At 44.7% G+C, this 17,650-nt stretch overlaps 1 protein-coding gene across 3 annotated transcripts in view; it reads right to left on the reverse strand.

The window, feature by feature from the left end:
• Nucleotides 1-13,425: 13,425 nt before the first annotated feature.
• Pcp4l1 (Purkinje cell protein 4 like 1) overlaps nucleotides 13,426-17,650 on the reverse strand; it is a 45,381-nt gene continuing 41,156 nt past the window's right edge. For all 3 annotated transcript variants that reach the window (XM_045133758.1, XM_045133743.1, XM_045133749.1), the window contains 2 exons: nucleotides 15,492-15,546; nucleotides 13,426-14,539 (listed from right to left, as the gene is read on the reverse strand). In XM_045133758.1, the coding sequence (XP_044989693.1) occupies nucleotides 14,397-14,539; nucleotides 15,492-15,546 (198 nt within the window). In that variant the 3' untranslated portion in view covers nucleotides 13,426-14,396. The remainder of the gene's footprint in view (nucleotides 14,540-15,491; nucleotides 15,547-17,650) is intronic.

Raw genomic sequence — 17,650 nt, forward strand, 5'->3', positions numbered from 1 at the left:
CGTTAGCCAGATGCACAAGGCGGCGCATGCGTCTGGAGTTCGTTTGCAGTGGCTGGAAGCCCTGGTGCGCCCATTCTCTCTCTCTCTCTCTCTTCCCTATCTGCCTCTTTCTCTCTCTGTCACTCTCAAATAAATAAATAAAACTGAACAAAATTTTTAAAAAAAGGGGGGCAGTCTGTTGGGTTTGCCTAAAAATAAAAATAAAAAAGTTTAAAAAATGATTAAAAAAAAAAAAAGCAGTGCTGGAGAGATGAATTAGTGGTTACGGTACTTGCCTACAAAGCCTAAGAACCCAAGTTCAATTCCCCAGTACTCAATAAGCCAGATGCACATGGTGACACATGCATCTGGAGTTTGTTTGCAGTGGTTAAAAGCTCTGGCATACCAAACGTGCAATAGTAGCACCTCTGTCATGGAGGAAACCAACTGCCCTCCAATTGGACTGGAGGCCCGCTCCATAAGAGGGAATACATCCCTGATACTGAAAACTTAAAACAGGGGTAGTCATGAGCCCTAGGGGTGTAACAGCTGCTGATGTCTGGATAAATGTATATACTATGCTTATCAAACTGCCCAGCAAGCACTTCTCTTAATATTTATACCCTTATATTAACGCTACTCTCAGTTTGGGTAGAGAACCTTCTCTTTTCAGATGGCAGTGACTTTGAGATGACTCAGAAGGTATCATGGTGCTGGAAAGAAGTGACTAGAGTACTGAGTCACATCTCGATCACACCTTCCAAGGCTCAGGGTCTAATGTAGAAAAGGTGGCGGAAAGAATGTAAGAGCCAAAGGAAGGGTAGGACTCCTTACAATGTACTCCCTCCAGACATAAAATGGACTGGGTATCCATGACCTCATAGTGCCTGACACTACCTACACAAGACCATCATAAGAGAAGGAAAAGATCACGACATCAAAATAAAAGAGAGACTGATTGAGATGGGGAGGGGATATGATGGAGAATGGAATTTCAAAGGGAAAGTGGGGGGGGGGGAGGAAGGGTATGACCATGGGATTTTTTTTTAATTTTTGTCCATCTTTATTTATTTATTTGAGAGTGAAAGAGAGAGAAAGAGGCAGACAGATAGATAGAGATAGAGAGAGAGAGAGAGAGAGAGAGAGAGAATGGGCGCGCCAGGGCTTCCAGCCACTGCAAACAAACTCCAGACACGTGCGCCCCCTTGTGCATCTGGCTAAAGTGGGTCCTGGAGAATCGAGCCTTGAACCAGGGTCCTTAGGCTTCACAGGCAAGCGCTTAACTGCTAAGCCATCTCTCCAGCCCCTATGGGATATTTTTTATAATCATGGATCATGTTAATAAAAATTGAGAAAAAAAAAAAACTAGATGCAAAAAAAATTGAGAAAGAAAAAAGCTCTGGCATACCCATTTTCTCTCTCTCTCTCAAATAAATAAATAAAATATTTAACAACAACAATAAAAGATGCCCTCTCTCTCTCTCTCTCTCTCTCTCTCTCTCTCTCTCGTTTTTCTAGTCCAGGCTGACCCGAAATTCACTATGTTGTCTCAGGCTGGTCTTGAATACATGGCGATCCTCCTACCTCTACCTCCTGAGTGCTGGGATTAAAAGCATGTGCCACCATGCCCAGTTAGCATTTTTTTTAATTTTAATTTTATTTATTTATAATAGAGAGAAAGAATGGGTGTGCCATCGCCTCTAGCCACTACAAACGAGCTTCAGACACATGTGCCACCTTGTGCATTTGGCTTATATGGATTCTGAGGAGTCAAACCTGGGTCCTTAGGCTTCACAAACAAGCACCTTAACCGCTAAGCCATCTCTCCAGCCCTCTTCATGGGCATTTTTACTATTTATATACATACATAAAGACACACACATCCTTTATCTTCTATTGATCACATATCCTGTGTTTTTCTCAACACTCAACTGAATTTTCCTTCAAAGGAATTTTTACTGCCTTGCAATAAATCAGCACTGCTTGTCTATATAAGTTCTACTTTCCTGCCACTTTCAGGACACACATTCAATGCTTCTGAATGTCACCCTAATTGTATTTTTTAAATTTTTTTTGTTTATTTTTATTTATTTGAGAGCGACAGAGAGAAAGAGGCAGATAGAAATAGAGAGAGAATGAATGGGCATGCCAGGGCTTCCAGCCACTGCAAACGAACTCCAGATGGGTGCACCCTTGTGCATCTGGCTAACGTGGGTCTTGGGGAGTCGAGCCTTGAACCGGGATCCTTAGGCTTCACAGGCAAGCGCTTAACCACTAAACCATCTCTCCAGCCTCCTAATTGTATTTTTGTTGTTGTTGTTGTTTCAAGGTAGGGTCTCTCTTAGCCCAGACTGACCTGGAATTCACAAACTAATTTCGAAGTGGCCTCAGACTCATGGCTGTCCTCCTAGCTCTGCCTTCCAGAGTGCTGGGATTAAAGGTTGCACCACCATGCCCAACTTCCTAATTGTCTTTCCTTCTTTCTTTCTTCCTTCCTTTCTTTCTTTTTTTCTTTCTTTCTTTCTTCCTTTCATTTTGGTTTTTCAAGGTAGGGTCTCACTCTAGCCCAGGCTGTCCTGGAATTCACTATGTAGTCTCAGGGTGGCCTTGAACTCATGGTGATTCTCCTACCTCTGCCTCCCGAGTGCTAGGATTAAAGGCGTGCGCTACTACGCCCGGCTCTAATTGTATTTCTTAAGACTTCAAATAAAGTTCCTTTACTTTTAGAGTATCAGAGTTTGCATAGATCAACATTTGTAATGATTAATGAGCACTGAAGGAAGACCAAAACATTGGCAGAAAACGAGAGGGTATCATTACTATCCTAATTTGATGGTGCAGAAGGGAAGGAGCCCAGAAGTGAATGAGGAAGAATTTCTTGTGGTCTCACGAACAGGTGGGCTTTCTGCCTGTATGTGGACTGTGAATCTTTGTCTTTGTAGATCCAGAGTCAGGCCTGCCACTTAACAAGAACGAAAGGATGCTGGGCATGGTGGTGCAGGAGGATTGCTGTAAGTTCAAGGCCACCCTGAGACTACATAGTGAATTCCAGGTCAGCCTGGGCTATAGCAAGACCCTACCTCAAAAACAAACAAACAAACAAACAACCCAAAGCAAAACCAAACAAAATAAATAAACAAACAAACAAGAAAGAAAGGCATCAGGGATATCCAACTAATATAAGAAGCAAAACTTCTAACCCCTAAACTCTGGGTTTTCAGAGGCACAGACAGCACAGGGACTACATTTGGAGAGGTTGTGACAAACAGGATGACAGCAGCTAATGAGAGAGTAATTCCAATGAGGACTGGTTCTCAAACACTGAGTACACCAGAGACAGGGCCTCTGCCACTACCTCTGAAAACAATACCAGAATAAGAAAAGAAGACTCAGCAAGGGCAAGAAGGGTGGATGGACAGAGAAGCAAAGGGGAGAGAAGGCAGGGCAGCTTCCCAAAAGGATGCTGGACAAGGATTCCTTATAAGGGAAATGATGGAAGTGGATGAATCTGCCACTACACTGGGCCAAGTTCAATGTGAGGTCAAGGGTCGTACCCAGCAACCTCATTCATTCTCTGAAATCAGGAATGAAAGATTGTCTAGAGAGCAGAATCCTTGTCCCATTAGCTGCCTGGATCTCAATGAGGCCTTTGTCATCATATCTGAGGTTTGAGAGCACAAAGTATGGAATCTTGGCTGGGCGCGGTGGCGCACGCCTTTAATCCCAGCAGTTGGGAGGTAGAGGTAGGAGGATCCCCGTGAGTTCAAGGCCACTCTGGGACTACAGAGTGACTCCCAGGTCAGTCTCGGATAGAGCGAGACCCTACCTCAAAAAATCAAAACCAAAAAATACATAAATAAATAAAGTATGGGATGTAAAACTTCCACTTTCATCAGGATTACGATCCCTGCTCTGCCATCCTTGCACGGTAGAGAAAGCACCGCACAGAAACCCGCGGCTTGCATGTGAAACTGTGATAGAGTGAAGGTCGGTGTTTCGTCTTCATCCTCAGGGCCTGGCACAGGGGCTCCTCAAGTGATATGAGAGAGGAGGATCTTTTCTTTTTCACAGTCTCTCCCTTTAAAGACAGTGTCTCTTTATGTGGCCCAGGCTGGCCTTGAACCTGAGGCAGTCCTCTTATCTTAGTCTCCTGAGGGCTAAAATTACAGGACTGTACCACCATACCTAGCCTATAAACCCCTCTCCACCATTCCAGAATTTATGCTAGCAATGACTTCAAAATGACTCTTGGAGGAAGAGAGGCTGAATGCTTGAAAACCCAACCTCGTGACTTGAAGTTAGAGGATTAGAATTTTTTAAAAAATGTGTGTGTGTGTATGTATATGATGTGTCTCCATGTGTGTGTAGGCACATGTATGCCATGGTGCCTGTATTGCAGTCTGAGGACAGCTTCAGGGTTGTCTTTTGTTTGTTTGTTTTTCAAGGTAGGGTTTCACTCTAGCCCAGACTGACCTGGGTTCATTATATAGTCTCAGGGTGGTCTTGAACTTGTGGCAATCCTCCTTTCTCTGCCTCCCAACCAAGTGCTGGGATTAAAGGCGTGCACCACCACACCTGGCCCTCTCCTTCCATTTTTGACTGGGACAAGGTCCCCCTTGATGTTTTATTTCTTCTACTTTTTTTTTTTTTTTAATTTGAGAGCGACAGACACAGAGAGAAAGACAGATAGAGAGAGAGCATGGGCGCGCCAGGGCTTCCAGCCTCTGCAAACGAACTCCAGACGCGTGTGCCCCCTTGTGCATCTGGCTAACGTGATTCCTGGGGAACCGAGCCTCAAACCGGGGTCCTTAAGCTTCACAGGCAGGCGCTTAACCGCTAAGCCATCTCTCCAGCCCCAGAATTAGAACTTTTAAATTCATTCAGCTCTCCAGAAAGTAGAGAGGGGCTGAGATCAATTTAGTCACCAGTGGTCAGCGACTTCACCAATCATACTTGTGTAATGATGCTTCCTTTAAAACCCTCAATATGGGATTCAGATTTCAGAAAGCTGCCAGGTTGGTGAATCCATCAAGATGCTGGAAGAGTGGCATGCCCAAAAATGTCAGTGACATGGTTCCATGTACTTCATCTCCCCACCCCGCCCCTTGCTACATATATATTTCTTCTACTTGACCTAGCTCCCCAGGGCTGGTATCACACTGGGTTTTGGGCTGTATCCTTTATAATAAAGAGCTATAACTAACACTATCCTAGGGCTGGGGAAACGACTTAGTGGTTAAGGTGTTTGCCTGCAAAGCCTAAGGACCCTGGTTCGATTCCCAAGCCAGATTCATAAGGGGGTGCATGCATCTGGAGTTTGTTTGCAGTGGCTGCAGGCCCTGGCACACCTATTCTCTCTCTCTCTCTCTCTCTCTGCCTCTTCCTCTTGCTCTCTCTCAAATAAATAAATAAATAAATAAAATATTTTAAAAAACAACACTATCCTGACTTCAGTGAACATTCTAGAAAATCACTTAGCAGGAGGGAGCTCTGACCTATGCTGGTTGGTTAGAAGTGCGGGTCACACCTGGCATTAAGTCTTGGTTGTGGTGTTACACTTACAGGGTAAGGTGTCTGCAGAGTTGAAGAGTTGGTTAATGTGAGAGGAAAACTCACACACTTGGTTTCAGAAGTATTGGACATAAGGTATTTCCTTTTTAGCTTTTCTATTTATTTTTATATTTTATCATTATTTTTAAGACAGGGTCTAATGTAGCCCAGGCTGGCTTCAAACCTGTAATGTAGCAAAGGATGACCTTGAACTCTCCACCTCCTAAGTGCTGGGATTATAGACATTTGAAACATGGGGCATCCTTTTAGCATTCTTCTTGACATGTTTCTTTTTCTTTTTCTTCCTTTCTTTCTTTCCTTTTTTTTTTTTTTTTTTTTTTAAGCATTTCTTCTGCCTGTCTTTTCTGGTGAGCCATCTGCAACAGCATTCACCTATTCCCCCATAGACTTGCAGTTTTAGATCTACAAAATAAAGCACTCAAGAAAAATCCCTCAATGATTACTATTAAGGGAGGATTTCTTTAGCAGTAGGTATGAGATTGACAGGAAAGAGAAGCAGGATTTTAGAGCCCTAAGAAGGAAATTGCAGCAAAAGCCCAGGGCTTCAAGAAAGAGTTACTGGCATGCCAGAGAGGAGCCTATATTCAAGTGCTCATTAGGAGCAGCACCTTGGCAGAGGGAACTCAGCCTTTAGAGCCTTTGTTGAGAAATACCACTGGGTCAGCAAAAGATGTTTACATCTCTCTGACCAAAACTATCTTTCCCAAAGCAATGGATATGTGTTTGCTACCATATCCTTTATCAAAAATACATGTAAGGGCTAGAAAGGTAGCTTAGCAATTAAGGTGCTTGCCTGCAAAGCCTAAGGACCTAGGTTTGATTCCCCAGAGCCTACATAAGCCAGATGTACAGGTGGTACCTGCACCTAGAATTCATTTGCATTGGCTAGAGGCCCTGGCACACCTTTCTCTCCCTCTCCCCCTCTCAAATAAATAAATAAATAAAATTTTTTTTTAATTTTGTTTTGCTTTGAGGTAGGGTCTCACTCTAGCTTAGGCTAACTTGAAATTCACTAGTCTCAGGGTGGCCTCAAACTCATGGCCATCCTCCTACCTCTGCCTCTCAAGTGCTGAGATTAAAGGTGTGCGCCACCATGCTCTGTGTGGTAGTTTGATTCAGGTGTTCTGGATGCTAGGTTCCCAGCTGAAGGAGATTGGGGAATTAACACCTCCAGGAGGCAGTGTTATTGCTGGGGATGGGCTTATGGATATTAGAGCAGTGGCCCCTTGCCAGTGTTTGGCACACTCTGCTGTTGCTATGGTCCGCCTTATGTTGGCCAGGGGGTGATGTCCACCCTCTGCTCATGCCATCATTTTCCCCTGCCCTCATGGAGCTTCCCCTTGAGCCTGTAAGCCAAAATAAGCCTCTTTTTCCCACAAGCTGCTCTTAGTTGGGTGATTTCCACCAGCAGTGCGAACCGGACTGCAGCACCTGGCAATAAAATGTTTTTTTAAAAATACATGTAAGAGGGCTGAGGCTGCAGTTCACTGGCAGAGCACTGTCTAGCATGAGCCAGGCTCTGTGTTCAATCAAAAAAAAAAAGGGGGGGGGCTGGAGAGATGGCTTAGCGGTTAAACGCTTGCCTGTGAAGCCTAAGGACCCCAGTTCGAGCCTCGGTTCCCCAGGTCCCATGTTAGCCAGATGCACAAGGGGCGCATGCGTCTGGAGTACGTTTGCAGAGGCTGGAAGCCCTGGCACGCCCATTCTCTCTCTCTCCCTCTATCTGTCCTTTTCTCTGTGTCTGTCGCTCTCAAATAAATAAATAAATAAATAATAATAATAATAAAAATAAAAATTAAAGAAAAAAAAAGGAGGGGAGAAAGATGACTCAGCAGTTAAAAGTGCTTGCTTGCAAAGCTTACCAGCCTGGGTTCAATTCTCAAGTCACCATGTAAACTAGATGCAAAAAATAGCACAAGCCTCTGATAGTTATCTGGTATTTGCAGTGGGAAGAGGCCCTAGCATACAGACAGACAGACAGACAGACACACACACACACACACACACACACACACACACACACACTTAAAAATCCAAGAATAGGGCCTGGAGAGATGGCTCAATGCTTAAATGCTTGCCTGCAACGCCTAACGATCCAGGTTGGATTTCCCCAGCACCCATGTAAAGTCAGATGCACAAAAACATTGGGATATAGGTTGCTCTCCAGAGATCTTGTCCTGAGGTTTCTTTCTTTTTCTTTTTTCCTTCCTTCCTTCCTTTCTTTCTGTTTCTTTCTTTTCTTTTCTTTTTTTTTCCTTCAAGATAGGGTTTCACTCTAGCCCTGACCTGGAATTCTATGTGATCTATGCTATCTCAGGCTGGCTTTGAACTAACTCACAGTGATCCTCCTACCTCTGCCTCCTAAGTGCTGGGATTAAAGGCGTGTGCCACCATACACTGCAGAAAGAGAAAGAATGGTAGCTCCAGGGCCTCCAGCCACTGCAAATGAACTCCACACGCATGCACCACTTTGTGCATCTGATTTACATAGTGTGGTGGTTTGATTTGGGTGTTCCCCATAAAGTTAGGTATTCTGAATGTTAGGTCCCAGCTGATGGCAATTTGGGAATTAAAACCTCCTGAAGGCAGTGTATTGTTGGGGGTGGGTTTATGGTGTTATAGCCAGCTTCCTCTGGCCAGTGTTTGACACACTCTCCTGATCCTGTTGTCCATCTGATGTTGGCCAGGAGGTGATGTCCACCCCCTTCTCATGCCATCATTTTCCCTGCTATCATGGGGCTTCTCCTTGACTCTATAAGCCAAAATAAACTCTTTTTCTACAAGCTACTCTTAGTCGGGTGATTTCTGCCAGCAACATGAACCTGACTACAATAGTAAGTTGGTACTGAGAAATGAGATTATTGCTGCTAGAAACCTGATTCTGTGGCTTTGGCCTTTTGGGACTGCTTTGCAGGAGGAATGTGGAAGGATTTGAAACCTTGGTCTAAGAGATGCTTTGCAGTGCTGTAAGAACAGCTTGATGGCCCCTTCTGTCAGAATTGACTGAATGCAGTCAGAACTGTGGATTGTGAGGTTTGGCTTATAAGGGTGAGAAAGAGCTTTGGCTGGACTGGGCTAAAAGCAGTTTGTATGAGAGGCTTCCTGTTATGCCTGTGTACTGAGAACTTGTGCAGGGCTGCATTGCATAGAAACAGACTGGTGTGTGCAGAGGGGTATGACACAGAAATGAAATGTTTGGGCCGAAACTTCTGCTCCTTCAGCTGCAATTGTTAGACAGATTACAACCTTTGAGATTGGGCCAGCTGACCTGCACTGAGACAACAGGAAAAATACAGAGTCTTTTGAAGGGGGCTGAATGCTGAAGGAGTGTCCTGTTTCTCAAAGACTGCTTTATTCCCTCCTGGATTAACAAATTAGCACCCACCTGGTCTTATATAGTATAACAAGTGCAGGAATGAGGTCACTGAATTGGCAACAAGAATTTTGTATTTTGGAAATGGCCATGGGCAAAGTGAAGCAGGCTTGTTGGATTACCTGTAGAGCCATGAGGATGAACCATGGGTTGCAGTGGAGACCCAATGGAGATGCCAGGACTATGGGATGGCTGCCAAGGAGAGCTGCTGGCACCAGATGATGTTTTCTGAGACTGTGAGTAACCTAGCTAGAAGGGCAGAATTGGAATTCCAGAGACTTGTCACTGACTAGAGTTATTGTACTTAGAGCTACAGAGTTTGATGTTTTCCCTGTTTCAATTTTGTATTGGCTGAATATTTCTTTGCTATGCCCAATGCCATCTTTTGCAATGTAAATGTTTATTCTATGCCATTATGGGTTTTGGGGGGGGCAAGTTTTGGTATTATAGCTCAGTTAAAAGACCTTGGGACTATGGGGATGTTTGGACATCATTAGCATTGATAAAAAATATGGGAACTTTTAAAGTTGGATGAATGCATTGTATTTTACAGTTTTTGGGGCCAGGGGCAGAATGTAGTGGTTTGATTTAGGTATCCCCCATAAACTTAGGTGTTCTGAATGCTAGGTTCCGTGCTAATGACAGTTTGGGAATTAAAGCCTCTTGGAAGCAGTTTATTGTTGGGGGCAGGTTTATGGGTATTATAGCCAGCTTCCCCTTGCCAGTGTTTGGCACACTCTCCTGTTGCTGTTGCCCATCTGATGTTGGCCAGGAGGTGATGTCCATCCTCTGCTCATGCCATCGTTTTCCCCTGCTATCATGGAGCTTCCCCTTGAGTCTATAAGTCAAAATAAACCTTTTGTTGTTGTTGTTCCCACAAGCTGCTCTTGGTCAGGTGTTTTCTGCCAGCAATGTGAACCTGACTGCAACACATGGGTCCTGGGGAATAGAAATGGGGTCATTAGGCTTTGCAGGCAAGCACCTTAACTGCTGAGCCATCTCTCCAACCCTTGTCCCTGTTTCTTATTCATTGTTGCTGTTTTGATTTCTTTAAAAAAAAAAATTGTTAACTTTTTATTTATTTTATTTGAGAGAGAAAGAGGCAGATAGAGAGAGAGAATGGGCGTGCCAGGGCTTCCAGCCACTGCAAACAAACTCCAGACGCATGCACCCCCTTATGCATCTGGCTAATGTGGGTCCTGGGGAATCGAGCCTCGAACTGGGGTCCTTAGGCTCCACAGGCAAGCGCTTAACCGCTAAACCATTTCTCCAGTCTGATTTCTTTTTTTTAAAGTATTTATTTATTTGAGAAAGAAAAAGAGGCAGATAAGAGAAAGCCATGCCAGAGCCTCCAGCTACTGCAAACAAACTCCAGATGCATGTGCCACCTTGTGCACCTGGCTTTATGTGGGTACTGGGGAATTAAACCTGGTTTCTTTGGCTTTGTTGGCAAGTGCTTTAACCACTAAACCATCTCTCCAGCCCTGCTGTTTTGATTTCTACATCTTTTTTGCTTGTTTTTGAGGTAGGGTTTCACTCTAGCTCAGGCTGACCTGGAATTCACTATGTAGTCTCAGAGTGGCCTCGAACTTGTGGTGATCTTCCTACTCTGCTTCCCAAATGCCGAATTAAAGGCATGTGCCACCATGCCTAGTGATTTATATATCTTTAATGCAATAAGGGAAGGGCTGGAGAGATTGCTCAGTGGTTAAAGGCACTTATTTGTAAAGCCTGAGAGCCTGGATTCAAATCCCTAGTACCACATAAAGCCAAATGCACAAAGTGCTACCTACATCTGGAGTTCATTTACAATGCCAGAAGGTCCTAGTGTACCCATTCTCTCTCTCTCTCTCTCTTTCTCTTCCAATCCTTGCAAATAAATAAACTATATATATTTCTGTTTTTTCAAGCTAGGATCTCTCTTTTGCCCAAGGTTGCCTCAAACTCACAGTATCCTCCTACCTCTGACTTCCAAGTGTTGGGATTAAAGGTGTGTGCCACCACACCTGGCCCATAAATTTTTTTTTTTTTTTTTTTTTTTTTTGGAAGGGAAGGGCCTGAAGAGATGGTTTAGTGGTTAAGGCGCTTGCCTGTGAAGCCAAAGGACCCAGGCTCAATTCCCTGGGACCCACATAACCCAGATGCACATGGTGGGGCATGGGTCTGGAGTTTGTTTACAGTGGCTAGAGGCCCTGGCACACCCATTCTCTCTCCCCTCTTTCTCTAATAAATTAATAAATAAAATATTTCTTAAAAATAAAACTAGGTGTGGTGGCACATGCTTTTAATCCTGGGAGGCAGAGGTAGGAGGATCACCATGAGTTCAAGGCCATTCTGAGATGACATAGTGAATTCCAGGTCAGCCTGGGCTGGAGTGAGATCCTACCTTGGGGGTGAGGGGAAGACAAATAAATAAATAAAAGGAAGAGAGTTGGACATAGGAGAGTTTACTCATAATCTGAGCACTCAGGAGGCTGAGGTAGGAGGGTTTTAAGTTACAGGCCAGCCTGAGCTTCCTAGTAAGACCCTATCTCAAAACAAATACATAAAGGAATGAATCAACAAATAAGCAAATACCAAGAACAGGAAATTGTAGAGACAGGCTAAAGTACAACAATGGTTTACAGAGGCAAGGAAGGATAGAATGGGGAATGTGGTGGATTTGTTGTTTGTTGTTGTTTGTTGTTGTTTGTTTGTTTTGAGGTAGGGTTTCACTCTAGCCCCGGCTGGCCTTCAACTCACAGTGATCTACCTACCTCTGCCTCCTGAGTGCTGGCATCAAAGGTGTGTGCCACCATGCCCAGCAGGGAGTGTGGTGGTTTGAATCAGGCGTCCCCCATCAAGTTATGTGTTCTGAATGCTTGCTTCCTAGCTGGTGGAATTTGGGGGGCGTAGACTTGCTGGAGGAAGTGTGTTGTTGGGGGTGGATCTCGGAGTTTATTAGCCCTGGCTTGCTAGTGTTAGTCGGCTCACTCTCCTGCTGACACTTCCCCCTGCTTTGGCAGAGACGATGCCCACCCTCTGTGTATGCCACGCTGTCCTCTGCCATCATGGAGCTTCCTCTCAAGACTGTATGCCAAAATAAAAACTTTCCTCCCACCAGCTGCTTTTGGTTGGGTGCTTTATCCCAGCAACACAAAGGTAACTGCAACCGGGAATTATTGTTTAAAGGGCACATGGTCTAAGCTTTATAAGATAAAAACCAGGGCTTAAGAGATAGCTTAGCAGTTAAGGTGCCTGCCTGTGAAGCCAAAGGTCCAAGGTTCAATTCTCCAGTACCCACATAAGCCAGATGCACAAGGTGACACATGAGTCTGGAGTTTATTTGCAGTAGATAATGCTCTGGTGCACCCATTCTCTCTCTTGCTCTCTCTCTCTCCCTCTCTCACTGCCTCTTTCTAACAGCTAAGGCCTTTGCCTGCAAAGCCAAAGGACCCAGGTTCAATTCCCCAGGACCCATGTTAGCCAGATGGACAAGAGGGCACACACGTCTGGAGTTCATTTGCAGTGGCCCTGGCATGCCCATTTTCTCTCTCTCTTCCTCTTTCTTGGTCAAATAAATAAATAAACAAAAACAAATATATTTAAAGCTGGGTGTGGTGGTGCACATCTTTAATCCCTTGCAGGATCACTGCAAGTTCAAGGCCACCCTGACACTACAGAGTGAGTTCCAGGTCAGCCTGTGCTAGAAAGAGACCCAATCTGGAAAAACAACAACAACAATAATAATAAACATATTTAATAAAACTGAACGGTATAGCTTAATGTAGCTAGAATTGTAAATTTTATGTTATGTATACTTTACCACCATAAAAAAATGGTTGGGTATAGTGGCACATGCCTTTAATCCCAGCACTTAGGAAGTTAAGGCATGAGGGTTCTGATTCAAGGCCAGCCTGGGTGTGTTAACCTACCTTCAAAGTGAGGAGTGTGGCAAGGGTAGATCGTCCTTTATTCACTCTCCAGTCATTGCAATGTGTAGAAATAATTCCTCAGCAATATTAGCTCATGTGAAAACCATCATTGTATTTAACTTGTGGTTCAAATCCTCAGTGTGACAGGGGTCCTTAGAGCGATTGCCTCCTTCCCTTGAATTTGGTAAGCACTGCGGGGGGGGGTCGGCGGGGGGAGTTCAGGTGTCATCATGGGAGGAGGAAGAACAAGCAGGAGGGAAAGCCAGGTGAGAGCATTTGTAGATAGGAAACAAGCTTAGGCCGTTTTCAGAGGAGTGTATACCAAGTGAGCTCATAGCTGGCAGGAAAGTGAGGAGCCGCTCACCCTCGCAGGTGCGCCGTGGGGGTGGTGACAGCAGCAGAGGCAGGTGTGGGCGGCACATCAAGGTGAGGGCAAGGTCGGGAGGAGAAGGCAGGATTGGCTTCAGCAGAAATCTGCTCAGGCAGTGAGTATGAGCTTCCTGCGCCTGTGTAGTCCAGGGGGTTCTCTACCCACCCACCCCCAGGCCAGTTCAGGCTTATATTTATGTTCCTCCCAAAAGACATCAGTAGAGGTTCAATGGCCCTATTTGAGGGCTTTTTTTATTGTTATAATTCTTAAACATGCTAAGGTCACATAGAATGGCTATTTCATTTCTGCCCTGACTCCACAGTGGGATAGCTGGGAACTACAGGGGTCACTTGGCTCATGTGGCCTCTGGGGATGACTATAGTTGGTGGGGGGGTTAGAGGTAGGCAGGTTAGCAAAGCTCCAAGATTCCCTCATGTAGTACACGTTAGCCACTAGCTTGTGGCTTCATCGATCTTGCCCTCCTCTACTTCTCTTTCCTTCCTCAATCTACCCTAGTCCTCATTTCCCTGCCTGTGGCGCTGGGCACCTCTGCCACCTCTGGTCTGTACGCTCTTAGACTGGACGATGCAGGTGACTTTTCCTTGCTTCCACCACTCCCAGGATCCCTTCCTTGGAACTAATCTACTCAGCATGCACTAATGCAGTAAGGTGCTTGGCTTAGGTCTGCCTGGGGGGGAAGCTCCAGTCCCCACTGTGGTTTCAGTCACAGGGGGTTGAAGGTGACACTGCAGAAGGACCTGAGAAGGGAAAGAATGTTACCTGGTGTGTGGACGCTGTAACTGGCTGAGCTGTGCGATGACCCGCCGCCCTCAGGCACTCTATTCTGAAGGCCTCCCCTGTGCCCTCATCACTGGGGGATGAGGGAAGCCAAACCTCAAAACTGCTCATTCACCAACTCCATAGACAGGCATTGGTTACTGATGCAGAGCCTTAGCCCAAGAGAAACTTGGCCCAGCCTTAGGCAAGCGACTACCAACTGAAGTGCGCATCTTCGCCAAGCTCCTTGTGCCTCTAACTACTGTGATGCTTGGGAGAGCCAAAGAAACAAATCATAACGATTGAACTTGCCTCAACAAGAGATTATAGGGACAAAGGGACAAGATACCCGGGAGTCAGAGCCATGGAGAAGGGGACAGAAGGTAGAAGGGTGGAGGGCAAGGCTGGTCATTCAGGAGCTGGAATCCTTTTTCCTTTTCTGGAATTTTCGGAACTTGCCCTGAATGGCAAGGGCAGCTCTCTCTGTCTCTGGTGCGGTCAGGTCAATGTCAATCTCTTCCTCCTCCTCAGCCGTCTTGGTGCTGCCAGCCTTCCCTGAAGACAGTCGGAGACATGTTAATGACTCAACCTGGCTGACTTCGGTTCTTCCCTCCAGACCCCAAGTACAATGGCTAGGGTCCATTGTATGCTACGCTCTGTAGCGTTCACCAATCTTTGTAAGAACTACAGATGTCTGGTAATTCTCGAAGCCAGGCTACTAGACTGGGAATTAGCGATAGTTATCTCAGGAAGCTTTGCTTTTCTTGGATTAAATGACAAATGTCTTCTATAACTATTATCACTAATTCTTTTCTTTTCTTTTTTTTTTTTTTGAGGTAGGGTTTTACTCTAGTCCAGACTGACTGAATTCACTATGTAGTCTCAGGGTGGCCTCAAACTCAGGGTGATCCTCCTATCTCTGCCTCCCTAGTGCTGGGATTAAAGGTATGTGTCACCATGCCTGGCTATTATCACTAATTCTAAATCCTATAGTTCAAGTCCAAATGCACACTCACTTTCTCCAACTTTTCCTCAATTTCTAATGGAGACAGTACTTTGGCTTTATCTGATGAATATTTTTATCATTGTGCCAGCCTTTCCTGACCACAACAGACTTACTTTCTTTTTAAAATTTTTTAAATTAATTCAATTTATTTATTGATGAGACTGCAAACAAACTCCGGATGCATGTGCCACCATGTGCATCTGGTTTTATGTGGGTCCTGGGGAATTGAACCTGGGTCATTTGCAGGCAAATGTCTTAACTACTAAGGCATTTCTCCAGCCCCAGACTCATTTTCTAAAATCAAACAGAAAATGCTAATCAGATTACTTCTTGGGAAATAGCATAAAGAAGCCCAGAGGTACAGGTAATCCTTTGCTTTACTTATCCATGTTCTTTTTCCTGTGACATTTGACATTAGGAGCTTCAAGACAGACACCTTTACCTGTCTCCATGTCCTTACTTTCATCAAATTTACACATATCCTAGCCCAACCCTACTCACCTTTTTCCTCAGGGTCAGATGCCTGGTTGGATGCTGAGGGTGTTTTGGTGTTAAGCTGAAGAAGAAAAAAAAATAATCAAGTATTAGATATTTGTGGAAGTTTTAAGGTACCATTCCTTAGACCTCTTAGGTATATTCATGTTCTCCCTTGACCAGGCCTTTACTCTTTGGAAGAAATAAACCTTGCCAGTTGTGACGGCACACGTCTTTAATCCAAGCAACTGGGAGGTAGAGGTAGTAAATTAGCTGTGAGTTCGAGGCCACCCTGAGACTATATAGTGAATTCCAGGATTGCCTGGGCTAGAGTGAGACCCTATCTCAAAAAAAAAAAAAAAGAGGAAGGAAGGAGGGAGGGGGAGAAAGAAAAGAAGCTTTGCCTTCTTGGAGTTCATTTCAGTGCATTTTTAGACAAAGTACTACGGTATTAGATGGTGAAATGTGCTATGGAGAAAGGGCAGGGGAGTGATAGGTGAGGTGGAGGAATATCCCTTTTGGTCAGGAAAAGCCTCTCTGAGATGGCATTTGAGAAAGGACCTGTAGGAGATGAGAGAATAAAGATGATGCCTCTCAATGACAGGAGTTTTCAAAAGTCCTGGGGTGAAAATATGATCAGTTTCTTTGAGGAACAACATCCTAGTGGAGTGGAGTGCAGGGAAGAAAGAGGAAAGATGGGTGGAGCTGAAATCAGAGCTGAGGAGGAGTGTGGACAGATTACGTAGGCCCTTGGGAGTCTTCTTAAAGAATTTGCCTATTACTGTAGTAAAAGCCAGTGGAGGCCTGTGATTTACACAAAAGGAGCATTAGTGATGAAGTAGAAAAGTCTGTAAAGATTAGTCAGTGGTTAAGGCACTAGCCTGCAAAGCCTGACCTGGGCTCAGTTCCCCAGAGCCCACATAAAGCCAGATGCACAGTGTTACATGTGCCTAGAGTTCAAGAGGCCCTGGCATGCCCATTCTCTCAGTCTTTCTCTCTCTCTCTCTGCTTACAAATGTATGTAAATAAATACATACATAACATAAAATGGCAGAAATCACAGAGTGTTTGTGTTTTTATGGAAACAATAAAGAAGAGAAACCACATGAGAGCTACAAGAAACACCTGAAGCAGGAGAGAGATGGTGAGGTTTACCACACACGCAGAGGAGGGCGACCTTGAAGCTAGACTAGATCATCCACAGTAGCTGGAAGAAAGGCTGAGCATAAAATAAAATAGGTAACCAGGACTTCATTCAAGAGGATGAAAGAAAAGGTGTTAAAGGAAGGAAGGGGTAAAAAGGCACCAAGTCCTCACTGAGGAGTGTGAATAGTCTAGGGAATAGTTCTAGGATTTCTGGGAGACATTAAAGCACCCCCCCCCCCCGTAAGACAGGAGGTAATGAATTTGGAGTGAGTCTAGGCAGCTGGTATGCACACTTTCTTCCAAATTCCCTGCTCTCATGGAGGGTTAGATCAAGCATAAAAATACCTCCCTTTCCTCAGGAACATATTAATAGCACTGCCTTATTGTTCTCAAGGAACTATTCACCTTGAGACAGAGCCATTCCCATAGGCTACTTGGTGCCCTTGGACTTTGTTTATTTGAGTGCTTTATATTTGCCAAAGAATAGGAAATTAGTGAAGTAACAATGTTTCCTCATCTAGTCCTGGAGCAGCTCTAGCGAGTATATAGTATTATCCCCTTTATAGATGCAAACCTTTTTTTAATGACCACCAGATGTAAAGGGTTTGCTTTAGGAAAGCCGATAAACATATCAGTTTATCAGCTGGGGCTGGCAGATGACTCAATGGTTAAAGTGCTTGTTTGTAAAGCCTGCGGGCCTGGGTTGATTCCTAAGTACCATGTAAAGCAAGATACACAAAGTGCATCTGGAGTTTGTGTGCAGTGGCAAGAGGCTCTGGAACACCATATTCTCTCTTTTTCCTTTTCTCCCTCCTTACAAATAATAAATAAAATACATTTTTAAAATTATTTTATGAGAAAGAGAGAATTGGTACACCAGGACCTCTAGCCACTGCAATCAAATTCCAGACATGTGCGCCACCTTGTGCTCATGCATGACCTGTGTGCGTGTGTCGCCTTATATGTCTGGCTTATGTGGGTTCTGGGGATCAAACCTGGGTCCTTCAGCTTCACAGCCATCTAAGCCATCTCTCCAGCCT

Source organism: Jaculus jaculus, chromosome 1 (assembly GCF_020740685.1).
Source record: "Jaculus jaculus isolate mJacJac1 chromosome 1, mJacJac1.mat.Y.cur, whole genome shotgun sequence".
Classification (NCBI taxonomy): domain Eukaryota; kingdom Metazoa; phylum Chordata; class Mammalia; order Rodentia; family Dipodidae; genus Jaculus; species Jaculus jaculus.